Source organism: Eptatretus burgeri, chromosome 2 (genome assembly GCF_056783735.1).
Source record: "Eptatretus burgeri isolate ZD-2024b chromosome 2, Ebu_testis_v1, whole genome shotgun sequence".
Taxonomy (NCBI): domain Eukaryota; kingdom Metazoa; phylum Chordata; class Myxini; order Myxiniformes; family Myxinidae; genus Eptatretus; species Eptatretus burgeri.
The window spans coordinates 127657672-127685260 of NC_140962.1; the positions used below are offsets into that span (position 1 = coordinate 127657672).

Below are 27589 nucleotides of genomic sequence, written 5' to 3' on the forward strand. Positions count from 1 at the left end.
GCTGATAACTTTGTCGATGAGCCTCTACTCATCAAACCATTGGAGACCACCACCAAAGGCGAGGACATTTTTGGGAAAGTAGAGCAGTTTTATTGTGACCATGATCTTGACTTCGGAAAGTTGCTCGGTTCTAACACAGACGGCGCGCCAGCAATGTTAGGAGTGCGTTCTGGATTCAAGGCTAAATTGCTTGAGGTGGCTGGCTCCTCAGACCTCCATGGTACACTGCATGATTCACCGAGAAGCGCTCGCCTCTCATACTTTGCCAGAAACCTTGCAGAGCGTGCTCTCAGAAGTCGTAAAAATGGTGAATCACATCAAATAGAGCGCTCAACACTAGGTTATTCACGCTTTTCTGCCAGGAGATGGACGCCGACCATAAGAATTTACTGCTCTACACTCAAGTCAGATGGTTATCTCGAGGAAACCTTCTTTTGCGTGCTTATGAGCTCAGAGATGAACTGAAGGAGTTCCTACGCACACAAGGGAAAACGGCATGGGTAGCGCTGCTTGAGTCGGACTCTTGGCTGTCAGAACTGTGCTATCTCGTTGACATATTTTAACGTCTCAATGTCCTCAACCACTCCCTCCAAGGCAAAGACGCCAACCTCATGATTTTTCATGACAAAATGAACGGATTTCTGGCGACTCTAAAATTACTGGCAGACAAAGCAGCTGTTAAGCGCTTCAGCCTTCCCCCCCCCCCCCATCTGGTGGAGCATCTAACGACCTGCCAGTATGATGATACTGAGCTCGACAGTCACTCTGGGGAGATAACACGTCACCTTCGGTCCCTCATTGAACAGTTCGAGCACCATTTCCCTGAGCTGGATGTGCAGTCCTTTTCTGTGGTTCGGGACTCTTTCACGGCTCCACTGGACTCGATTGCTGATGAAGATGATACAGCACAGGAAGAGCTTGTACAGCTCCAGCAGGATTCAGGTGCATTCTTGTGCAAAATGCTGCCATCGTACCCGACCCTGTCACGGCGCGCCATTAAGGTTCTCATGCCATATCCTTCATCATACTTTTGTGAGCAGTCATTCTCCAACGTGGTGGTGATTAAAACAAAGTACAGAAATCGCCTAGAAATGGAGCATGATATGATCGATGTAGAGCGATGTAGAGAGGTGTAGAGAGGTTCTGAAATTGGGTCGCCACTAAAAAAAGTTTGAAAACCACTGATCGACACGTATATTAATGGAATAACTGTCTTGGGACCACTATCTTTTGGATGCATGTGGTTCCGAGAACTGCAACAATATTTATATGCAGAGGGGGGATAAGTAAGAAACCAATGGGGGGGAGTGAGGTTAACGGGCTCCCACTGCATTATTTTTAATTAATGAATAAATTAAGTTATTCCTGAAAATATTACGTAAATATTTTTCGTAACTCTATATGACTACTCTATTTGATTAAAGAAATGATCATATGAAAGGGGGCGAAGCCCAGGTTCTGGCAGGGGGAGTAGTATCAAAAGGGAGGGCTATGACGAAGTAATGTGTGCCAGTTTGAAAAGGAGAAATATGACAGTGTAAGCGAGCGAATATTGCAACTTTGAGAAATGGTGGATCGCAATATCGCAAGCACAATAGAATATCAGAAAATTAAATTGATCCCCCCTCCCCACACCTGACCAAAAAAAACCAAGCCTACTCTCACATAACATAACCATGCACATGTTGAACATGATGAGCATAAATAGACCATTAAATGACAGTCAAATACTCATAAAACTGCAAATGAATATCACCCCCACCCCCTCCCTGTCCCTAGCCTTCATTAACAACCAAACAATCCAAACAATATCACATCACAAAAAATGTGAGCAGAAAAAATGCCGTTTCAGTGGTCATGGAGTTGGACAGGACAATAATTTCCTGAGGAAAAAAAAAACACTCTTCTTGAAGTGATTTGTCTAACACCTGAATGACCTATAGCGTCTTACAGATGGCAAAAGCTGAAACAGGCCATTGGCTGTATATGAGGCATCAGAGACTATCCTCCGTGATCTTTTCACAGTACGCTTTGTATAAATTGAAGCCAAAAAGGGCAACTCATTTCCAATAATCCCAACAGTAGTGTGCACAACCGTCTGGAGCCAAAGCTTCTGATGCTGGGTGCAGCTGCCATACCATGCACACAGAGAGAAAGTCAAAACACTTTCTATAATGGCACAATAAAACTGGATGAGAATCTCCCTGCAAAGGTCAAACCTCATCTTTAGCTGCAGCAGGAGGTAGAGGCGATGCTGAACTTTCCTGATGATAATATTGATGTTGTGATCAACCATAAACTACTACAAATGGTTGTACCTGGAAGTTTAAAGCAGTCAACAATTTAAATAACTTCACCATTGATGATAAGAGGGTCGACTGAACTTTTCATCCTTCAAAAGTCGGTAACCATCTCCTTCGTCTTTGCAGTATTCATCTCGATGTTGTTATGTTTACATCACGACACAAGCCCATTTACTTCCTAAAGGTATACTGACTCATCAGATGATATTCACGATAATACCCCCGATGGTCGTGTCATTGGCAATCTTCACGAGCTGCACAAACGCATGATGAGACACCCAATCATTGGTGAAAAGAGAATAGAAAAGAGGTGACAGCACGCACGCACCGTTGTGGAGCACCAGTATTCAAGACAATAGTCTTGGAAAACTTGTTTACTTTTACTGTTTATGATCAGTTCAGGAGAAAATCTAAAAGCAAATTGAGGGGAGTGGGGTAGGCCAAGGAGCTCGATTCTATTAGATAGATTCTGAGGGACAATGGTATTAGAATCAATAAAAAGAATATGAGTATGGTATAATGATTTGAAAATTCAAGATGGTGAAGAACAAAATGAAAAACTAAGGCAACAGCATCATTAACAGAACGATTTTCCTGAGAGGGAAACTGAAAGGGAACAAGCCTCCAGGTGGTGATAGACTTAAGGTGCTTGAGACCAAACGACCAAACACCTTCATCACCACTGACGTGAGAGCCATGGGTCTATAATCATTGAGCGTCGTCACCTTCAATTTCTTTGAGACAGGAATCTAAATAGAAGAGTGAAAACAGAGACACGATGGACTGTTGCAACCAGCTGTTGAAAATACAAGCAAAAACAGAGGAGAGCTGTCACGAACAATGCTTAAGAGTTGCAGTGGAAACACCATCAGGACCAGCCACTTTTCTGTTGTCCGGTTTCCTGAAAAGTTTCCTCACTTCAGCCTACTCTTCACTTATATGCTGAGGAAGTAGTGAATAATCAACTGGGAAAGAAACTGTAACAGGTTGACTATTCTGGCGATCAAAATGACTGTATAACTCATTCAACTTGTTGGAAAGCTTGGGGTCTTCAACATTCCTGACACAACTCTTCTTAGAAACAGTGATATTCTGAAGACCTTGCCAAACAGCTCAAGTATTGTGAGTTATGAATGGTTTCTCAAGCTTATGTCTCTACTCTAATTTTGGCCTGTGAATCTCCGTCTGCACATCATATATAACTTTCTTTTACAAAACTATAGCAACACTTCATCATTTTGTTTCCATCATTTTGTTTGTGATTTGGGAAAGTCTAACTGGTCTATTTTGATGGGATGAGAGCCATAACCCTTTTTGTCAATTGGAGTGACATTTTCAACTTTCCAAAATGAACACAAGAGAAAAAGATTCAGAGAAGACAGGATACAGTAAAAGTTAGAGCCAAAACATAATTATTAAGAAGTGCAGTGCCAATTCCATCTTGTCATTTCAGGCCAGATCAGGTCTGTGACTTACTACAGGTACCATGTAAACCTGCACTGACCTGTTTCATGGTTGGGTTGGCTGCAACTAAACAGTCTCCCCCACCAGGTTTCCTGCTGAGGAGGGTGCATGGATATGGATACCGGATTAAAAACAAACCTGCAAAAGGGCAGAGAAGCTCCTTGTGAGCAGTGTGAGCACTCCTTGGCTTTTTTCACAAGATCTTGGCTATTTGTTGTTCACCTTGGCGTCTTGGTTTTCTATAGGTTTTCTTGGCGTATAGGTTTTCTATTTTCATCGCTTTTCCGAAACCTTGTGAATTATTGGCGTTTTTCATTGGCTCACCTTGGCATTTATGAAAATGAGTGGTCACACTGCTTGTGAGACAAAAGCCATCCTTATCTGGTGCCCAAATGCATCTGCAGACGTCGTACTGCAGTTGGGTTACCTTTTTCTCAGAGGTTGGTGGTAAGATTTGTACTCTGGCCACCGTAAAACATTCCATTCCGCAAAAAATAACAAAATACAAAGAAAACTGAAAACCCACTCTTTGCAGCTGCCCTTCATAGGGCAGCTTACCAGATGACGGGATTGGGGCAAAGCTTTCAGGACCCGATTCTTTAATGATAGGAGGAAAAACACGGGGTAACTTTACTGAGTCGGATTGCGGTGGTGTGTGTCGAACTGGTCCTGAGGTGTCATCCAACAGACGGTGGTCTCTTCGGGTTAACCTGAGGGATTCACTTCGGGTGGGTGCCTGGAATGTCCTTTTTTTTTTTTTGTATACCTTGTCGTGGCTCGTATGAGAGCTAACACACAACTCACAGCAAGGGGGCATGAGACAAGAGGGGCGGGAGTGGAAGGGACAAAACAGTGGGGAGCAGACACATTAGGTGAGCTTGTGGAAGGTAGAGGGATGGGGATGGGACGGGGAACATGGCGAAGAGAAGATGGACATTACAGGGACTTTCAGGAAGGAAAGCAGGGGAATTGAAGGAAGTGGGCTTGGGTGGATTATCGGGGGTAGAAAAGATCGAGGATTTGGATGGGGGAAGATAAGAGGTGGTGGTGAACAGCTGTTTTGAAAGCCTGGAGGGAAGAATGCGAAAGAATAGAGTGAGGAAGTTTATTCCAAAGGCGGGGAAAAAGAGGAATGAAAGAGTGAAGATGAGCAGTGATTCGTGATTTTGGTAGTTTTACCAGAAGGGGGTTGTTGGCAGACCTTGAGCGCCCTGTGGAAATATGGTGGGGACAAATCACAGAGAGAGGAGGGGGGCAAGGCTGGAGAGGAGTCGGTCGAAGACAGAAAGACCACCGACCAACCTGCGGTGATTGAGTGAGAGGCCCAAAGACTCAGCTTCATTGCGCGAGATGCCGATGATCTTAAATGCCCTGGTTTTGACAGCGTGAAGCCGAGAAAGGTGGGAGCCAGGAGCACCAGCCCAGAGGGGAGAGCAGTACTCCATCAGGCTACGGACAAAAGCTTTGTAAGTGGTCAGGAGCTCAAGAGGGCCGAGGAAGGACTTTGCACGACGGAGGATTCCCAGTCGGCGACTGGCTTTTTGAGGCGAGGTTGGAAATGTGACTTTCCCAGGAAAGTTCATGGCAGATAGTGAGACCCAGAAGCTTGAAAGAAAAGACTTCTTCCAGAGGATTTCCTCGCTTGAAAAGACAATTCCAGAGGATTGTTGAGAAAGTGGATGGGGGGGGGGGTTTCTAAACTGTCCTAAATAATGTCCTTTCCCCAAGAGAGTATGATCACCTGTCTCTGCCATCATCTGAGCTCCGGCGTTTGAACATCAGAATTGCAGCACTGTCTGTGGTTTGGAGATCGGATCGTGGTGATATGGTGGGTGGTTACACTTACTGCTGGTCTGGTCACTCTGATGGTTACCATGCCCACGGAGTTGCTATAGCTGTGTCCAAAAATCTGGCTCCCTTGACAACTGCGGTAACACTGGTCAACGAGCGTATTATGAGACTGAGGATTTGTCACACCTTGGTGTCATTTCGCTGGTCTCTATATATGTTCTGACTGAGGTGAAGGAGGCATTCTATGCCATTCTCGAGTCTGTGGTTGATCAGTTTTCCAGGTGAGATAGCATCTGTCATTTCAAGCCAAAAGGCAACATGGTGGTTATGAGACATGTGTTGGTCCCCCTGGGTCTGGAATTGTGAATCAGAATGGCACCAAGTTCCTTGACTTTGCAAGAAATCAGGGACTTAGGGTGGCTGGTTCATGGTATGAGATGTTCATACCAAAGGGGCAAAACCACATGTTCAAGGCCCTGATAAATAGGATGAACTGGTGAAAGAGAGAAAGCGATTTGTGGATGAAATAATTTGAGGAACTCTTGATGTCAGTCACCATTAAGGTAATGGACTCATCTACGAGGGTGATAACAAATTTCAGACAAGAACAATCTGCCTTATCAAAATGCCAAACACATCGATGCCTTGTTGGCTCTGAAGACCTCCAAGGAGAAAACCAGATTCACAAGGAACAGGACAGGCTCGAGGGGAAGCTTGACCTGACTAAATCTCTCATATATTGTCTGCCTTTTAGAGTGATGTGAATCATGAAAGAAATGATGCGTCAACATTTCAACACTTAAATTAATTTTGATGTTATTATTTCTCTTCAAACTTAAAAATGTTGCCATTAGTGTTTTTAAATTTTATTATCAACTTGTTTTCTTTTTTCCCATTGGCATCATTGTGCTGTAGAACTAAAGTTGCTTTATCATTTTACTTAACATTAGTTTCATGGTAGTGTGATATGGTCCAAGAAGATATTAAGGGCATGGTGGGAAGTTTGGTTTGTTTATCTTTTTAAAAGGTAAGATTGTCATGCGTAATACTGAGCTGTTATTCTTTGGTATGCACTGTGGCCAACAGCTGACCTGGGCGAAGGATGTGTTGCTGGGCAGTGAGGTTTCATGGCAGCAGTTGGATCACATGCCTGCCCAAGGACTGTTCTTTGAGCGAAACAAGACAAACTTTTTCAATGTGTGTGGTTTGTCTCAATCTACTTTACTTTTGCTGCACGATTTCACCTCACCTCTCTTTTTCTATGGATAATCTATTATTTGTCAGGTTCATGTCATAATGGATTAAGTCTGTAGCATTGGAGTCTGGTAGGTCGGCGGTTTCATTATGATCTGGCTGAGCTTATATGTGTGGCTTTAAAAAGGGTACGTGCTGTTTCCTCGCTTGTTGCTCAGTATTTATGAGAAGCAGCCTGGTCGTGGGGGTGGGGTTGTGTTTTGTTTTGTTTTTCCTTAATTGCCCCACTGACCACAGAGAGAAAAGGCAACTCCATTCGATGCTTTTGCTGGCACCCATAATGCACCGGATAGTTAGGTAATTTCCCCCCAAAGTCAGACTGTATTTATCTGAAGCCAAGTTTGGTGTTCTCTAATGTCTGTCTACATGTAACACCTCTGCAATGAGTCTTAGAACTTGTATAAATATAATTAAATAACGTTTTTTAGATACCTACTTAATTTCTCTTGATTTACAGCTTGTTTTTGTTTGACAGAATTTCACCAATCAAATCACAATATTTCATCGTATTTCACATTCCATTCAACCATGATTTTTCATGAACCTTTCCATCAGGTTTCCAGCTTCTTATGAAATAGATAAACATTTGATTTGAGGCTGTCAAAGCAGAAGGTTGATTAGTAATGATGGGATAAAATCCACAGCATTTCCCTGCTAGAATTATTCGATACGAGCATTGAATAAACTCAATTTCCTCCCTTGTGAAGAATTTTTGTTTTTTTTACATGGATTTTCTTGACATTATAAAGTAAATTGTTTGGAGTCTGGAAACCTGCCGATCGGGTTTCAATGTTTTAAATAATTCCCACAGCTCCTAAATCGTCACCTATTTCTTTAGGGAATATGGCGGATACCAGTGGACGAGGTTGACCGCCCTGGAAGCTTTGCTTCCCATATGAGCCGTTCTGTGATGCTGCTTCTTGATGTTTTGCCTTCACTGGGAGAAGTGGGGACCTTGCTTCGGTTATCTTCCACCCTCCACCGTACACCTGATCAAGGAAAGTATGTTACAGGTTTTTTATTTTCTTTAAATAATAATGTCAGGCTTGATGAGGGGTGAGGGAGGGACATCTGCTAGCATGAGCTGGTTGACATTAAATATCCCATGATGTCTTTCGACAAAGATTAGGTGAGTTATTTCTGGCACCCTAACAAATTTTAAAATGAATGCCCAAACTTATATAGAGAGAAGTCACTGCAACAGCGGTATAATCGACACCGAGAAATTATGCTGTGGGGCCAAACCAAATGTTCAAGGACAACATGGAAAGTCTGCAGTCACTGGCCCAGAGCCTTGAAATACACACAATCATACCACTCAAGAACATCTGGGAATGTAGATTGAGGAGTATAGTTTAAATGAACTTTGTTAACCACTGAATTTACACTTGCTTTGGAAATGGATTGTGCAATATTGCAGCTGATATCAACCAATATTTGTTTCAAAATGTTAATGGTGATGTTAATGACAACATAATAAATCGAATAAATGACTGAGAATTGATAATGCTGCACATCTCTTCTTGCATTCCCCAATCATTGTCATTATGTGATGTAGTGTATAAATCCAGGTCCCAGAAATTGAACTTACTGACTGACTGTTGCTACAGGTAATTTAATCATTAAAATTTGTTTCAGGGTTGAAACATTTTACGTATTGGTGAAAGATATTGATTTGACCAACCATAGTTATTGAACCCTCCATTGAAAAATACCTCTTGTTCAATCCTAATGGCGTAAGTTATCACCACCACCCTACTCGGAGGTTTCACCAATTTCATTGTATTCCTTGGAGTTGGCAACAACCTATTCAAATAAAAGAACATTTTGTATTACAAGCTGATGTGAAAAAAACTATGGACTAATGCAATTATGCCTGTTTTGCACTTTCCATTGCCAGAAAATTCCTGCGTGACCTCGACAGGCAGCAGCTTGCCCAAAAAGCCTTTGGCCTTGGAGTTCAAGTGCTTGAAACTCAGCTGAGGGCTCTTTGCCAGGTTTGATGTCTTTGATGCCCCAGATTAAATAAAATAATATGCTTATTTATTTTCAATCAATTCCTTTCCTGGGTAATGCAGTACATTTAATCTAGGTTCATCAGCATTATATTTCAAATGATTGCCAAACCAAATTGTTTTAACCTTTTTCTCCAGAGTTTCTCGATGATTTGATTTGGCAATAAGCGTAATGAACAATGTTATGATGTTCTTGCCAGACACCAGTCAATTGAAACACTCCCATTGGTGCAGTGGATGGCATAAAGGTGAAAATGGTTGAGATCTACTTCCTTAGACAGATGGACACACACAGACAGAAAGACACATGCACAAAGACAGAAAGACACACATGCACACAGGACAGACAAAGACACACATGCACACAGGACAGACAAACAGACACACACAAGATGGCATTGCGTCAAGGACTGCTAGTTTCTCGCTCTCCATCTCGAGCAACGCTTCCCCCACCTGAACCCACCTATGACGACTTGTGTGCCGCCATTCTGAAGAAGAAAAATGGGAAGACCTTGGAACGAATGTGAGAGAGAGAGAGAGAGAGAGAGAGAGAGAGAGAGAGAGAGAGAGATAGAGATAGAGATAGAGATAGAGATAGAGATAGAGATAGAGATAGAGATAGAGATAGAGATAGAGATAGAGATAGAGATAGAGATAGAGATAGAGATAGAGATAGAGATAGAGATAGAGATAGAGATAGAACGAACGAGAGCGAGAGCGAGCAGAGGTAACAACGATGGAGTCTAGAGACCGGAAGGCATGTGGCTGCCTTCTGTGGAGCGGACCCGGCCCATGACGGACCGCCGATTCTGTTGTCAGCACGGCACACTTGCGAAGTGGAGACATTCAGCGCTCAGATGGATGTCACCACACAAAGCTGAATAGGAGGAATATATGGGAAGATCCAGAGAGGAATGAGAGAGGGTGAAAGCAATGAAGCTGAGAAGCTGCAAGGCTCACGGCAGCATGTAGTGAAGTGGTCCCAGCCCGTTCTGGACTGCTGTTATAGTGTCGTCATCCTATGCTTGTGAAGTGGAGACATGCAAGGATTGGATGGGTGTTGCTACACAGAGCGTAAGGTGAGAGAGAGGCACGTATGGTTCATTGTAACAAGATGTGCGGCCCTGAACGAAGTGGCCAGGCTTCCATCTCGGTCGGGACACCAAACTGTCTGTGCGGCGGGTGGAGTGGAGGTGCAGCTTGGTGAAAATATCCGAGGAGATCCACGAGAAGCCTCAAGCAGATCCTCCCGGGCCGAGAGGAGCAGGGAGTTCGCCACTGTGGAGATCGGGAGGGATGAGGGCATAACATAAGCCTCATGTGAGATGCACGATTGGGCAAGTGTGTTGGAGAACACGAATAAAATAGACTCCAAACAAAGAGTCACAGGCCCAGTACAGAGAAAGCTCTGTGAAGTCTGTGCAGACACACCAGGCAGCCAGGATGTGTCCTGCTAATATTAACGGCTCCACCTTCCCCAAAAAGAGGCCAAGCACTGCATCAAGGCAAAAAGCATGGAGGATGTTGCCTGCCTCAAAGAAGGAAAGACCAAAGCAGGGTGGCAAATAAATAAATAGTGAGCTGGAATGCTGATGGGATATCTTCCCACGCAGAACGTGCTCTCCACATGAAGCTTGGATGATGGGTGTTCAAGTACATCAATTCATAGCGACAGCACAGACTCAGAAAACGGATGAAGAAAGGACAGATTATATCATGCAGAAGGGTGAAGGGAAACGGTTGGGTGCAGGAGAGGAGGAGGGGGACAAAGATGATGAGAAGCAACTTGGTCTGGCAGAGTTTTTATTTTCTTTTAATATACATTGTCGAGGCTTGTGGAAGAGTTTGCACACTGAATGGATCAGGAAGTAATAAGACATAAATCGAACAGTGCACACATGCAAAACAAACAGCAGAGAGAGGGTGGAAACCCCAATTGCAGAGTTCAAGACAGGATAGAGGGAGACTGACAAATGAAAGGTGTGAGGAGGAATGGGAGGCAGGACAGGATGCATGGGGTGGAAAGATGGATACAGAAAGAAACTCCAAGGAAGGAAAACTGGAAATTGGGATGAGTTATGGGGGCTGAGGGTGATTGAGGAGCATCAAAAAAATCATGGTTTTGGATTGGGAACTTTCTGAGATGGTGGTGAAGAGCTGTGTTGAAGACCTGGAGGGAAGAATTAGACCCCTATCATATGAAGAGAATGTGGAAGTTGGTTTCACAGGTGGGAAGAATAGATGAACAGATGAGTGGTGAGCAGTGGTCCTAGATTTTGGTAGTTTCACCAGAAAGGGGTTGATGGTGGACTGTTTGTGCCATGCAGAAACCTTTGTTCAATAAGGAGGGGCTATTTTCAGGTCTGAAGCAAAGGTCAAACCTCTGTATCTGCCGAACCAGGCATCGCTCAGCCTCTAAACTTGGTGGGCGAATAGATGTTAGTGCTGTGTACACATTTTTCAAATCTGGGACTTGTCCACCAACCGCTCACGTGACCATTCAAACTGAAAAACGATACTTTGTTCATTAAGGTCAGAAAATGAGTGGATGGGTTTTACCTACTGTCTACAACTAGCATCTACAGTAAAAAATATTCAACACATAGCAGCAAATAGGTTTGAATGAAATATTCTGAACTTTAATTAACAAAATCATGGTTCATCAATATGCGCACACATCTCAAGACTCCAAAAATTCGTCTAAACCCTCCTCTAAGGTTATTACAGTGACAACTTGACTTTGTACATGAGGAAACACTTGGCTATCTGTAGTACAAATCATCATCTGACTCAACTGACAACTTCAGTGACAACTTAACTTTTTACGTGAGGAAGAAAGCTTGGCTCTTGTTACAAGTCATCGTCATCATCGTCGTCATCTGACACAACTGACGGCTGTAAATTGCAACAGTCCGTACATTTACACATATCTGTGCAAGTTGCATTTGCTTTCCTGCACGAACAGTTGGAGGTTCTACATTTGGATACCTTACAACCACAGTGAGTAATCGTCAGAAGAATGTCTTGCGCTGGATTCAGTCATCTATTTAATGAAGAGCTGCCCGTCGACGATGTACCACCCATGACCAGCAGGAGAAGGGGCCCTGATCCACTGGGAAAGGATCTCTTATGAATGGCAGCCTGATAGTTGGCTCTCAGGGCGTGCATGCGCAGTGCATCCTTTGTTGGGGGGAAGGCTTTGATCCGATGTCGAGGACACACAATGCATTTTGTACCTTGCGGCATTGATATCATCCGGAGTAGGTTGCCCGTACAAGTGGCACACAAAGGACTCCAACGATGCCATAGTTGCTGGTGTCAGGGCAAAATCTTGCCTAAGTTCCATGAAAGAACCTTTGAACATGTCATTTTCCAATATGAGAGTCAACGCATTTTTTCCCCCTTTGCCATAGAACCCACTCGTCGAATCACATCCTGTGAAGGTGTGTAACAATCAGGGATTTACACAAGTCAGTGCCGAGGAATGATGCCATCTTTCGCAAATCCAAGATGCGTGATGTGTCATGAATCTTTTTCCCCGTCATGAAGAGAAGGTTGCATGACAGTTTTGGCTGCAGTGAAAGAGCAATGATGCCTACGTCAGTGTCGCAACTCACGATCACAATATCTTGGTGAGTTGCGCCAGCATGCTTCGCGTGGAGTAGGAGCCCGGTATCGCCTCCTTGTGATCACAGCATAAGTCGTCAATAGGACTGAACACTGTGGATCCATCCTGGCATCTGAGACTATGGCATTCTTGCCCATGAGTGATGAAGACATAAAGATCTCCATCAAAGATGGTATGCAGTCTGACGTCTTTCCACGCCAACAGGAGGAAAGAGACCAGAGATTTCTTGTTGCGGCCGCTTGACAGAAACTTCGTCCATGAGCGGGGTGTCTTCTACTCCTTGCCATAAATTAGAATATTCTGGCAGCCACCAACAGCCCTCCTGGTCCTTTCCACGTTTTTGATGCTGATGTCCAGGTACAAATCAACAACGAAGTCCATGTGAGAGGACTTGTACCTCGTGGCGTAATGCACCAAGACAGAGAAGATAGCATCGGCTAACTCTCCGAAGGTGGACGGAACTGGTTTGACTGAGTGAATCAGAGCCCCTGCATTAACAATAATGGCTGCATCGGCTGGGATAGTCTCTCTCAGGTGGCCCGTACATTTCTCTTCAATGAATGTCAAGAACTGCGATTTGACATTCTTGGCCAATGACCCATCAGCGCTGGCAATCGGAAGAGAAACAGGAGCCAATGAGCGAGACAGAATGAGACGGGACGGGAACGGAATGGGGAGGCAGCGTTGGGGGGAGTGAATGGGAAGGCAGCGTGGGAGAGGGCAATGGGAAGGCAGCGTGAGGGAGGGAATGGGAAGGCGGCACGAGGGAGGGAATGGGAAGGCTGCACGAGGGAGGGAATGGGAAGGCGGCACGAGGGAGGGAATGGAAAGGCGGCACGAGGGGAGGGAATGGGAAGGTAGCACGAGAGGATTAGGAAGGCAGCGTGGGGGGAGGGCAATGGGAAGACAGCGTGGGGGGAATTGGAAGGCAGTGTGGGGGGAGGGAATGGGAAGGCAGCTTGGGGGATGGAATGGGAAGGCAGCATGGGGGGATGGAAAGGCAGCAGGAAGGAATGGGAAGGCGGCGCGAGGGGAGGGAATAGGAAGGTGGCGTGAGGGGAGGGAATGGGAAGGCGGCGTGAGGGGAGGGAATGGGAAGGCGGCGTGAGGAGAGGGAATGGGAAGGCGGCGTGAGGGGAGGGAATGGGAAGGTGGCGTGAGGGGAGGGAATGGGAAGGCGGCGTGAGGGGAGGGAATGGGAAGGCGGCGTGAGGGGAGGGAATGGGAAGGCGGCGTGAGGGGAGGGAATGGGAAGGCGGCGTGAGGGGAGGGAATGGGAAGGCGGCGTGAGGGGAGGGAATGGGAAGGCGGCGTGAGGGGAGGGAATGGGAAGGCGGCGTGAGGGGAGGGAATGGGAAGGCGGCATGAGAGGAGGGAATGGGAAGGCAGCATGGGGGGTGGAATGGGAAGGCAGCGTGGGGGCATGGAATGGGAACGCAGCGTGGGGGGATGGAATGGGAACGCAGCGTGGGGGGATGAAATGGGAACGCAGCGTGGGGGGATGGAATGGGAGCTCAGCGTGGGGGGATGGAATGGGAACGCAGTATGATGAGGGGATGGAATTGGAAGGCAGCATGGGGTGAGGGAATGGGAAGGCAGCGCAATGGCCTTTTTTGCCTGACATGCCTTTTAGCCCTCTTGTAATTGATATCTCAGTCTCCGGACAGTTTGGCTCTGAATGCGTCTGGGCGGTGTTTGTCTCTGGACGCGTCCGGGTGATGTTTGTCTCTGCACACCTCCCTCCAGTGCTTATCTCTGGATGCGTCCGAGCGGTGTTTGTCTCTGGATGCGTCCGAGCGGTATTTGTCTCTGGACGCCTCCGAGCGGTGTTTGTCTCTGGACGCGTCCGAGCGGTGTTTGTCTCTGGACGCGTCCGAGCGGTGTTTGTCTCTGGACGCGTCCGAGCGGTGTTTGTCTCTGGACGCGTCCGAGCGGTGTTTGTCTCTGGACGCGTCCGAGCGGTGTTTGTCTCTGGACGCGTCCGAGCGGTGTTTGTCTCTGGACGCGTCTGGGCTGTTTGTCTCTCGATGCGTCTGGGCTGTTTGTCTCTCGATGCGTCCAGGCTGTGTTTATCTCCGGACGAGTCTGGGCAGGTTTGTCTTGGACGCGTCCGGGCAGGTTTGTCTCGGACGCGTCCGGGCAGGTTTGTCTCGGACGCGTCCGGGCAGGTTTGTCTCGGACGCGTCCGGGCGGGTTTGTCTCGGACGCGTCCGGGCGGGTTTGTCTCGGACGCGTCCGGGCGGGTTTGTCTCGGACGCGTCCGGGCGGGTTTGTCTCGGACGCGTCCGGGCGGGTTTGTCTCGGACGCGTCCGGGCGGGTTTGTCTCGGACGCGTCCGGGCGGGTTTGTCTCGGACGCGTCCGGGCGGGGTTTGGCTCCGGACGCGTCCGGGCAGGGCTTGTCTCTGGACGCGTCCGGGCGGTGTTTGTCTCCGGACACGTCCGGGCAGGGCTTGTCTCCGGACACATCCGGGCAGGGATTGTCTCTGGACGCGTCCGGGCAGGGCTTGTCTCTGGACGCGTCCGGGCAGGGCTTTCTCTGGACGCGTCCGGGCAGGGCTTGTCTCTGGACGCGTCCGGGCAGGGCTTGTCTCTGGACGCGTCCGGGTGGTGTTTGTCTCTGGAGGCATCCGGGCGGGGTTTGGCTCCGGACACGTCCGGGCAGGGCTTGTCTCTGGACACGTCCGGGCAGGGATTGTCTCTGGACGCGTCCGGGCAGGGATTGTCTCTGGACGCGTCCGGGCAGGGCTTTCTCTGGACGCGTCAGGGCAGGGCTTGTCTCTGGACGCGTCCGGGCAGGGCTTGTCTCTGGACGCGTCCGGGCGGTGTTTGTCTCTGGACGCGTCCGGGCGGTGTTTGTCTCTGGACGCGTCCGGGCGGTGTTTGTCTCTGGACGCGTCCGGGCGGTGTTTGTCTCTGGACGCGTCCGGGCGGTGTTTGTCTCTGGACGCGTCCGGGCGGTGTTTGTCTCTGGACGCGTCCGGGCGGTGTTTGTCTCTGGACGCGTCCGGGCGGTGTTTGTCTCTGGACGCGTCCGGGCGGTGTTTGTCTCTGGACGCGTCCGGGCGGTGTTTGTCTCTGGACGCGTCCGGGCGGTGTTTGTCTCTGGACGCGTCCGGGCGGTGTTTGTCTCTGGACGCGTCCGGGCGGTGTTTGTCTCTGGACGCGTCCGGGCGGTGTTTGTCTCTGGACGCGTCCGGGCGGTGTTTGTCTCTGGACGCGCCCGGGCGGTGTTTGTCTCTGGACGCGCCCGGGCGGTGTTTGTCTCTGGACGAGTCCGGGCAGTGTTTTTCTCTGGACGCGTCCAGGTCGTGTTTGTCTTTGGGCACATTTCCCCCCTCAGTATTCCTGTTCACGAAGCTACAGGTGGTATTTACTCCTTGAATAATTTGTACCTTGGTTTATTGTCTCACTTGATGATAATTTAAGCAAGAATTTATTTTCTGACACCGTTGGATTGGTTAGGCCTAAGTCACATTTGCTCTACGGCGAGGATACGGTGGCCGTACGCCCTCTGAATTGACAGAAACGTGTGGCGGCTGCAGAGTTTCTGCGGTGGCCCTACACCGTTTGGCTATCTTTTACAGGCCGTAAGGTCGCCGTGGAATTATAATGCGGAGTTATAACTTTTTTCATTTCTACGTTTGCCGTAGCAATTCGACAATCCGAAATAAAAAAACTGGGGGAAAAAAAAATTAACCCACTTGTTACCATCCATCTGGCCGCACGTTCGCCTTAGGGCCCCCTGCGGTCCCCTTGCAGGCACTTTGAGGCTGCCTTGCATCTGCCTTGAAAATTCTATGGCCGCCGCAGGGCCCCCTTAAGGTCACCATACGACATCAAATCAAAGACCATACGGCAACCCTACGTTTTCAGTCTCCACAATTTCTAAGACCTAAGGCCTAAGTCACATTTTCTCTATGGCGAGGATACGGCGGCCATACGCCCTCTGAATTGACAGAAACGTGCGGCGGCCGCAGAGTTTCTGCGGTGGCCTCAGCGTTGGCCTATGCCGTTTCGATATATTTTACAGGTCGTAAGGTCGACGTGGAATTATAACGCGGAGTTATAACTTTTTTCATTTCAACGTTTGCTGTAGCAATTCGACAAGCCGAAACAAAAAAACTGGTAAAAAAAAAAAATAAAAAAGAACCCACTCGTTACCATCCGTCTGGCCGCACATTCGCCTTATGGCCCCCCTGCGGTCGCCTTGCGGGCACCTTGCGTCTTCCTTGAAAATTCTATGGCCGCCGCAGGAACGCCCTAAGGTCACCGTGCGGCATCAAATCAAAGACCGTACGGCACCTCCACGTTTTCGGTCTCCACAATCTATAAAGATGCCGTGCGGCTACCCGAAAAATAAAAACATATGTGACTGCTACATTGTGTGACCGTGGAAATACTGTGGCCGCCGTATAATTGCTAGTGGCCGTAGATTTTGAAGACCCCACGGCCGCCGTGGCAAATGTGACTTAGGCCTTAGGGGTGAGACATTTTATCTCTGACTCCTGTTATTTGGTCTTTGACTTATTGTTGCCACTACCTTCCTTACTTGTCTCCAACTTGTCAGGATCGGGAACATCCGACCAATAAAGATGCGATGGCACTGACACCTCCAGTCACTGTGGTTGCAGAAGGTCCATGTGTTGCTGTGAGTTCAAGGCTGGAAGGAGGAGCTCAAGGCCTGTTAGTTGAAGCTTTTCGGGCCTGGCAGCAAGGCCAGAGAATGGCAGGAACACATGATTTGGGGCGGTTGGAAAAGATCATGGTGGCTTCATTAGGTCTTCTTGGGGTGAGGGTAGTTCCCCAATTATTTTGGAATTTTTTTTTTTTAATCTCACAATCCTAATTTGTCATATTCTGTCTGAAACATGGCTATATTTATCGTGCAATTAATTTGTCTTTACCTCATTGCTCAATATCCTATAATTTATTACTTTTTTTTTTTTCCTTTTTCCATTTTTCCTCTAATCATTCAGAATTCTGTAAATTTTCTTCCACCACGGACATGAATTTATCTGTTGTTTGTTGAATCGATCATTAATATTCTCTTCTCTGCCAGGAGCAAGAAACCAGTGTGGAGCATGCCATTAGGTTTTGCCAACAACTACTTGCTGCTCCAACTCAACGTCAAGTAAAAATGGTCACATTCTTCACAATTTTTATTTGTAACTAGCAAAGGTACCCGGCATTTCCGGCAATGCCTAATGCCTCTTCCCATTCTTTCCCCTCCCTCCTCCTCACCCCTTCCACTCCCTCATCCCTTCTCACCTCCCTCCCTTAAGACTGCCACCCAATCCCTTCCCCTGCCTCCTCTCACCCCAAACCTCCCTCCAGACTCTGACCCCACCCCTTCCCCTCCCTCCTTCCACCTCCTCTCACCCCACCCCTTCATTTTCCCACCATTTCCCCTCCATCATCCTGCCCCTCCCCTGCCTCCTTCCTACCACCCACCCCTTGCCCCTTCCTCATCCCACTGGTTCCCTGCCTCCTTCCTCCCACCCTCCCGTGCCCTCCCTCCTCCTACCCCACCCCTCCCTCCTCCCACCCCACCCTCCCTCCGGATTTCCACCCCTTCCCTGCGACAGGAAAGATAGAAGATAGTAAAGTATTAGAACTGGATTGAGTTTGCACATTACTTGCGAGAAAAAAGTATAGTCTGTGTTTTGTAAGAAGACTTTGGATGTTTGTGTGGTGTGTGCTTAAAAGGTTCTGGATGGTCTAAGCTAAAGGGTACGTTCCAATAGTAGTTAGTGTCTGAGGGGTCGAAAGGTTCCATACTCTCAAGCATGTAAAAAAGGCCTAATGAGAAAAAGGCAATCAGAGATGGCAGACCCTCGCCAGCACTTATTTTGTGTGGTGTTAGTGTAGTTTTGTGTGGTGGTGTGTTCCAAAATTAACTTGAAAGGAACTTGGTAGAGTACATACCTCCGCTCCGCATTGCTCGATCCACGAGAACATATCAGGCCCAATACATTTTCGAAATGTCATGCTATATATAATTTTTGGCCCTATCTCTCAATGGTGAAGAGTCACTTAAAAAATTATAGTAGTCTTATCCAGATCCGGATCCGGATCTTCACCAAAATCGAATCGATTAATTCATGTCACGCACCCAACCTGTCCACAAAGTTTCATCCAAATCCATCCACGCTGAGATATTGTGATGTATATAGTTTTTGGCCCTATCTTTCAATGGTGAAGAATCACTTTAAAAAATATAGTCACTGGATCCGGATACGGACCTTCACCAAAACCTAATCAGTTAATCCTCGTCACACACCCAACCCACCCACCAAATTTCATCTGTATCTGTCCACAACTTTTTGAGATATCCTGCATATAAACAAACAGACAGACAAGGGTAAAAACATAACCTCCTTCCACCTTCCGTGGTAGAGGTCTAAACTGGAAGTAATAGAAATAATAGACACTAGCCAAACCCACGCTCTGCGCAAAGTTTCTCCAGTGAGGGTTCTTTAGGACATCAATATATCCAGTGTTCACAATGTGATTTATATAATTTCTTTATATACAATGTTGTTACATTTTTTTGTGTCAAATGCACCTTCTGAGGTAGTCAGCATGTGCAGAAAGGGGTTTTACATTGCAGACGCTGTTTTCTCGGAGTGGCATTAGGCCTCTCAGCGGTGACGGTCTGTTGACGACAGACGTAATGACGTCAGCGAATGACCGATGATGTCATGACGTCATTACGCCTCTCAGCGGTGACGTCACACGTCACCATGCAAACGAACGTAAAAATTAGAAAATCGCTCAAAATTCCCAAACCTGTCTGTCTGGCGCGATCTCACATAGCCTATGCTGTACATTAGACCACAGAGCACCCGCACGCCGAAAATGGCGACAATCCGTCCGACAGTTTCGGAAGAGATACGTCCACAAAATATGGCTTAGCGTATTAATATAATAATAACGAGAACTGTCACTTTTTAACTGCTCACGGTGATGACCGGGTACCAAGATGTAATGCTCTAATGCAACCCTGCTTTGATCGGACATGCGACCCTGACCCATGACGTTTATTGTTATTCAAGTGAATTCAGAATGCGATTAAAATAAATTCAATTCAAATCAAATGGAAGACCAAATAGGTACAGTCCTGCATTGGAGTAATCAGAAAGAACCCGAACAAGCAAAAAGCAAAGATGAAGTCATTAGGAGGAACCGGGATAGGATTCAGGTTACAGCTGCAACTCCTCGACCCTGAAACCCATCCAGGCACAGCTAAGTGAGCCCTATTCAAAATAAATATATAATCAAAATGAAACTAGATCAAAAAAATAAATAATTCTGTTACCTTCTTTTTTCAGAACCATAACAGCTTCTTTGCAAAGATCAGACATTCGAAAATGAGCACTTTATCGTAATTATTGTCATTGCACTCGAAGTTTCACTTTTGGCACATTCCTTAATCTTTTCTTCACTCAATATAATTGTCAAAACAGTCGAAAAAGTTATGAAAAATGCTTTGGCAATTTCACATTTCCTTGTGTAAATATGTAGGATGAGGGGAGCAAAGCCTTGCTTTAAGCTTTGTTATAAAATATACCCTTAGTTATAAGAATCGGTAATTTCTTAAAATTTTCAGAATTAATTTTTTTATTTTGACGGTTATTTAGTCCACCAGCTCCGATCCTAAAATCTGAAGACAGATTTTGATTATGTACTTTAATTAGTCCATGAGAGGCCTTCGTGGAAAATCACCAAGGCATTTTTAAATCAGCCAAAACAAAATGGCATTTTATGACCACAACATGCTGACAGCGGACTGACCAAGGAAAGATAAGACTTTTTTTTTTTTTCTTGACTAGGTTAGTTAATCATCTTCAAAAGGGTTGCTTAAATTTAACCGAACACTCGGTTTTGTTTCATGCAATCCCTTAGAGTTCACTCAGTATGCATGCAAAGTTTTGGGCCACTAGGTTTCATGGTTTTGGAGTTTTGGAGGAGACACAATGTCCCACGCGCACTCTTTTATTACTTTATTGCGGTTTATATTCCGCAAGGACAATGAGGCAATTGGAAATGTAAGGAGAGAGGAAGTTTGGTTTTCGCTGATTTAAAAAAAAAAAAGAAGAAAATCATCAAAATTACTTTGCCATTTATAAAGCACCTTTTTCTTTCATTCACCAAAACGTGAAAGAATTATTGTTATCTTTAACTCGTTTTCTAAACAGTGAAAATGCATCAATGGTGCCACTCACTATAGGACAGCAATAATGTAATTTAGATGAAAAGTGGTTCGAGCAAAGTCGAAAAAAAACATTGTTTTGTGGCATCAAGTCCTTGTCCTGCTGGTTTGTGTCATTCAAATCTACCTGGGTTTTGGTTTGCAAAAGGAAGAGTGCATGTGGAGTCACTTTCTGATGCAATTTGTCTTTGTAGTGTTGGTTATCAAAATAACACCCATAAATCACGTGTTTCCTGCTTTGATACATGTACATAAAATCAAGAAGGTGGCAAGTGAGATAACAAAGATTCACCATGACCTCAGGTCATCTCCCATCCATACTTGTCATGTCCTCTTCCACCCCAAATTACCTTATTCCCATGTGTTCCCCTTTTCCATTTTATTATAATTTTCCCCCTCTTCCCAGCCTCTTTTTTCGTTTGTCAATTTGTCAGTTGGTTTGTTCCTTTTCTGTTTCATCCCCCCTTTCCCCTTCCTCTTCTTACTGTTTCATTCAGCTTGTGTGCAGCTTGTTCATTCCCATGTGTCCTTCTCCTCTTCCCCTTGATCTCGCTCTCACTTCAACTCTGCTCTTGGTGTCTCCCCCCCCCCTTCCATTTTGTTCTCTTCCATGAGCCTCAACCATTTACACAAAAAAATGAACAAAAGAGAGATAGTGGAACAACAAACAATTATAAAATTAATGGCAACTAAAACCATCAAACCTGTTGAAATTTACAGATTGTTTTCTGTAAATGGTTGCTTACTCACAGATAGGTCCAGCTCAGATTTGAGCAATATACAACCTTCGTTGGTCACGTAGCGAGAAATTCAAAATTCATTGGGACTTTTGCAAACAAGTCGGATCCTAAAAGACTCAAACCTGGCCATGCTGAACCTGCCGCTCTGCCAGATGCCCAGGCATGAAAGCGAATCTGCCTTGAGTGTGCAAGTTCATGCCCAGAGTTACTGCTATTAATTTGATTTTCTCGTCAAGTATTTGGCACACTTCATAGAACATCTAACCCCGTGCATTCTTGAGAAAAAGGATATGGGAAGGTCTTTTTAACTCTTGCTTTGGGTTTACGAGCACGATTTTTATTGGCTTTGTTCGTGAACTTTGAATAACAGGCGCGATGGAAACCAAGTGAAGCTGATGGGTCAAACCGAACAGTCCAGAGCTGAACCTTCTGCAAACTCTTCTCAGAGAAAATGATGATTTTGGAACGATTTTTGAGAAAAAGATGCATTAAACAAACAAATTTTCGATGAAGTTGACTATGTTATTATATCTTTCGGCGCCGTTATTTTTTGTCTGAATATCACTGTTACTCTGCCCTCAGATTGCATGGGAAATTAGAATGGTCTAGACGGCATAAAATTTTGTCCTAACACTGCAAAAACTGAAGGTTTTTGGAAGAGAAAACAAGGCGATTTGTTCTTCAGTGTTCAAATGTATAATTATATTTCAATAAAATAAAGGTTTTAAAACCTATAGGAAAAAAACAATACCATTGAATCGGAAGATTAGTGCTGTTGATGCACCCTCTTTACACAACCTTATTTCACTTACAAAATTATTTATTCCTGCCTGTTGTTGGTGTCCTTTATGGCGTACCTAAAATCAGAATGCTTGACTGCCAGACTGATAAACTAAAGCAATTGCTTAATCGCGCTTGCTGATGTGCGCTCGAGATGAGATGCCACACAATTTGCCAAATTCATAACCAAAGTACTGCTGAACTGTAGGTTCATGTTCTATCGTGTTGAACATATAAAATTCAATTAAAACCCAGTGGTTCCTCGATTATAAATTGACATCTGTCAGACAGAGTTAACCAATTGCTCAACCCCTCTCTGCACTATGCCCCAATATGATGTTCAAATTGCACTGTCCAGATCAAATGGCCCCTGATGAACAAATGTGAAAAATATTACACCAAGACTTGAATACTTTTCCTTGTTTAACTTGAGTATATGATGTAAATACATCGTTATATCATCATGTTTCACTTTTATCGTCATAATTTAATACTTATTATTTATAATTTGTGCATTATTATTTAAATTAATACTTTTAATTTAATATTGTTATTGATTTTATATTTTATTTTATTTTGAGATAATTTATAACGTGGGACGCAATGCCCATAATCCAAAGGCACTTGAGATATGAAAGAAAATCCAAATATAATTTGAAATGAAAGGGGTTGGGGAACACAGTAGAGGAAAACAGCCACATTTAAAACTAAAACAGCATTCGGTAGAGCGCATACCTCCGGCAGGCTGAACGGCTTACATTTTGTATTCCACTGATATGCTGGATCTGGAGCCATACCTTCACCAAAATTGAAGAATCAATTCATCCTTGTCACACACCCAACCTGTCCACCAAGTTTCATCCAAATACATCTGTTAACTTTATGAGATATCCTTCTCACAGACAAACAAACAAACAAACAGACAGACAAATAGGGGTCAAAACACAACCTCCATACACATTTGGTTGCAGAGGTAACAGCGACTAGAAAAAAATGAAAATGCAATTGGCAACACACTTATTCCAAGTACAAATAAAGGGGCTAACACCTATTCAATCTGCCTTGCACACACATGGACACAGACATGTACACACATGTGCACAAGAGCATTTTAATAAATTCGAGTTTAGACAAATAGTCTGTGAAACAAATCAAAACGTGTTCATGATTTTGTTTTTGTGTTCTTGTGTGTTTTTTTTTTGTTTTTTGTTTTTTAATTGGCCAGTCGGGTGGGGAGGGTGGACTTTCTCCAAGCCATTATTGCACATTGGCGTTCTTTCCTCAAAGCTGAAGTTTGACTAAAGTCACATTTTCTCTCCTGTCAAATGAATTTGTTATCAAAAGAACCTTGCAGCATTGTTTTCCAAGTGCCTGTAAAATGCCTACCAAATTAGGGTGATATCAAAATTTGTACAGAAATTCTGCACTGTTCATGCAACAATGCCATAGTGGGAAGATGACATTTAATATTGTACTTTTTCTTTTTAACCTTCGTTAAAATTTGCTTTTATGCCAGCCAATTTCTGATGCCCCAAAACGTGAGACTTCAGCTACTACACCTCCTTTTGCATCAAGAATTGTCCCACAAATACCTCACCCTTCATCAACCCAAATGCCCAGTGGTCCTTTACTTCTGGCATCTGATGTTGCCACAAAACCACCAAGAAGTCCCACAGGTTTGTTACCAATATGGATTTCCATTGTATGAATGGTCGATGCAAGGCTTTGAGGCACTCTGACAAAGTGCTGATAATGTTGTTGTCAGTTCTGAGTGAAATGGGCTGCTGTGCATCTTGTATATTTAACAAAGTATTTGTACTTTTCATGTTGGTATTGAATGTCTTTCATCCTTTTAAAGCTATAAATATCATGTTTGGCTCAACTTTCATCTTGTAAAACTTTATTTTCATGACTTGTAGTTTATATATCTGTACTTGAGCATGTTTGATGTTGAGTGTTTTGCAGTAGTTCACATGCTGTTTTAAAGTGTGCATTTAACAAATCTGCAGCTGAGGAAGGTAAATAATGTGTAGCATACGTGTTGTTGATATGATAGAGGTGCAAACAGAGACCATTGTTATGTCATGTATTTTTCTTTAACCTGAAGATACAAGTATCCCCTGCTTAACAAAGGAGTCATGTGTCTTTATACACTTTCATATAGCGAACCTTCATTATGCATGTGCTCATTTTCCATTATTAGCCCCCATTGGACTTCGTCCGAAACGGGGGCTTATGGATTTGGTCTCGATTTTCACATGCGTGCATGTGGGCTTGCATCCGCAACCACATCTCAGACATGTATGGAACGATTTTATTTGTTCTTGGCACAAAGACAACACATGATGGGAAACATGTGCACATCATTTTGTTTCACAATGCCATCAAAGATGGTCGACTGGTGCCATTTTAGTTGTAAAAAATACTCCGGTGTCAAACACGTCCTCAACCATTTCTCGGACATGCAGTTACCAATCTTGTTCAAACTTGGCACACAGATAACGAACGATGACTTACATTTGCAAATCTTTATTTTTCTCGATCAGATCCAGGATGGCCGACTGATGGCCATTTTAGTTGTAAAAAAAACCCGATGCTGAACACATCCTCAACCATTTCTCGGACATGCATTTACCGATGTTGTTAAAACTTGGCACCCAGATAAAGAATGATGGTCTACATGTGCACATCATTTTTTTAAAGATCCGATCCGATCCAAGATGGCCGACTGCTGGCCATTTTGTTACTTAAATGTGTCCCCAACTATTTCTCAGACATGCATTGTCTGATTTTCTTCAAACTTGAAATGAGCACAGTACATGATGGCATACATGTGCACCTCACTTTATTTTGTGATCTGATGGCTGACAGCCATCAAAGATGGCTGACTGGTAGATTGCTCCATTTTACTTCTACATAAATATGGGTTAGCCCTTTAACTCCATCAGCAAAATTACTAAAACAATGGGGGGCTATTACATTTATGTTTTTTTTTTTGTTCGTTTGTTTTTTTTTTACTTGTTTCTTGTGGGAAAATTACACTTCATTTCCTAATCCTAATTTTTCAGTCTACTGGCAAAGCTGGCATGGTATAATGATGGTTTTAGTTGCAAGTGACATAAAATAATTATTTCCTGAATAATAAAGACAGTAGCACAATAATAAAGTGAATTTAGTTATAACACTTGCCAAAACAATCTTAAGTCCAAGTTTTGGTCTTCTATCCAAACATTTAGGACTTTCTCCATCTCTTACATTATGGCATCTCTACCTCATGTAATATTATGGCACCTGCCCACCGAAGCTGCCATTTTTGCCATCTTCTAAAGCACTTCCTTGTTCTTCACTATGGTGGCGATTGTTGACTCGGCCATCCCATGCGCATAGGCAATAACGGAGGTCTTCTACCCTATCTCCTTCCTCTTCATGACATCAATCTTCATCGCTAGGATAATTGCTTTCCATTTCTGAGCTGTGTTTAAGATGATAATGAGCATTTGGATGGCATTGCAGTGAAGATGGGTTGGATATTTGTAGAGAATGATATAAGATTTACACTATTGCTCAAAGCACTAACAAAAACAAGAAAGATAGATAGAGATAGATATAAAGATAGATATAGAGATAGATATAGATATAGATATGTAGAGGTGGAGGTGGGGTTTGTAAAGAGAATGATATGTTAACACACGACACAACAGAGTTTGTAAAGTAATCCGCTGGCACATCTGCAAAAACTTTGATGTCCCAGTTCTGGAAAATTTGTTGGGAACATGAACCAAAACTATTCACTGAAAACATGGAAGTACTTACCGCTCGCATACAACCAAATTATCCCATCGAGCGTGAACATCGAAATCAAGGCATTGCGACCAGGTATCATACTTAGGTACAAAAAAAAGAGAGAAGAAGTCATTACTGATTGAGATGTTTATACCAGTGATTTTTGACTAAACAATGCAGAAATCAAGAATATGACCAAACACCAAGACCTCAACAATGAAGTGAGAAGATCCTGGAAGCTGAAGAATGCCAAAGTTGCACCAGTGACAGCTGGACCAACAGAAATGATGATGAAGAACCTCACAGAGATATTCAACATGGGGGCAATACCCCTGGGTGCTCACCTGGTAGTGGCTGAATAAGATAATCAGGCGAACACTGGTATGCATGGATGACCCACAAAATACATAATGGAGAAGAAAGTAAATACTTATGGATTTTTTTATGGCATGAACAAACCTTAATACATCACGGGTGATAAAGGTTGCGGTCAAGTTTCATCAAAATTGTGTGTGATTTCAGAAAAGAATGCAAATACATATTTTGGGGGGCAACCCCCCCCCACCCCCTGTAGAACCCCTTGGACCTCAATTTTTTTCTTAATGTCGTGAACAAAATTTGGTACATCACTGGTGGTGAAGATTGTGGTCAAGTTTCATCGGAATTGTATGTGTAGTTTTGGAGAAGGAAGCAAATGCATATTTTGGGGGGCAAACCCCCTCTCCCTATCGACCCTCCTAGATGCCAATTTTTTTAATGTCGTGAACAAACTTTGGTACGTCATGGGTGGTGAAGATGGTCATCAAAATTCATCGGAATTGTATGTCTAGTTTTGGAGAAGAAATCAAATACATATTTTGGGGGCAACCCTCGTTAAAGCCAGATTTTTCTAATGTCATGAACAAACTGGTACGCCATGGGTGATGGAGGTTGTCATGAAACTTAAGACCCCATTTTTTTTTTAATGCCATCACAGGTGATGAAGGTTGTAGTCAAATTTCATTGAAATCTTATGTGTAGTTTCTGAGAAGAAGTTGCAAGTATTTGTGGATGGACGGACGACACACCATCATATAAGTTCGCCGGGACAATTTTACAGGTGATTTAAAAAACATTCCTGGGAATATTATTTCAAACAAACTACAGTTGGAAGCTGTCCAGGGCTCAGCGACGATCCTGAAAAGAGCCCTCAGCACAAAACCTGAGAACAGAAAACTTCACAGCTTGGTCCATGAATCGTGATCCCTTACTGAAATGAAGGTGGATGCTTTGAGCCCGCCCTGTGAGGACTCCATTCCACATTCTGAAACCCGCATATGTAGATAGCAATCAACGACACATACACACAAAAACACACACACCTGATCGATATCTGTTTCACCTCCCAACACCCACCCACCACACATGGAGATCACACATACACACACACACACACACACACACACACACACACACACACACACACACACACACACACACACACACACACCTACACACAAGCTTGGCCGATATCGGCAATTTTTCGTGAATCGGCAGGTTGGAGTCAGCGTGATTGCCAACTTCAGTACTTACTGTATACAACCCAGAAATCTTGAGTAGCTTTCAACTAAAACAACG

General features: G+C 44.5%; 1 protein-coding gene across 1 annotated transcript in view; it reads left to right on the forward strand.

Annotated features, from left to right (window-relative positions):
* LOC147033054 (calcineurin-binding protein cabin-1-like) overlaps positions 1-27589 on the forward strand; it is a 124258-nt gene that overhangs the window by 76105 nt on the left and 20564 nt on the right. The window contains exons 18-23 of the mRNA XM_085871165.1: positions 6645-6755; positions 7651-7814; positions 8713-8809; positions 17025-17246; positions 17517-17588; positions 23706-23865. Coding sequence (XP_085727291.1) covers positions 6645-6755; positions 7651-7814; positions 8713-8809; positions 17025-17246; positions 17517-17588; positions 23706-23865 — 826 coding nt within the window. The remainder of the gene's footprint in view (positions 1-6644; positions 6756-7650; positions 7815-8712; positions 8810-17024; positions 17247-17516; positions 17589-23705; positions 23866-27589) is intronic.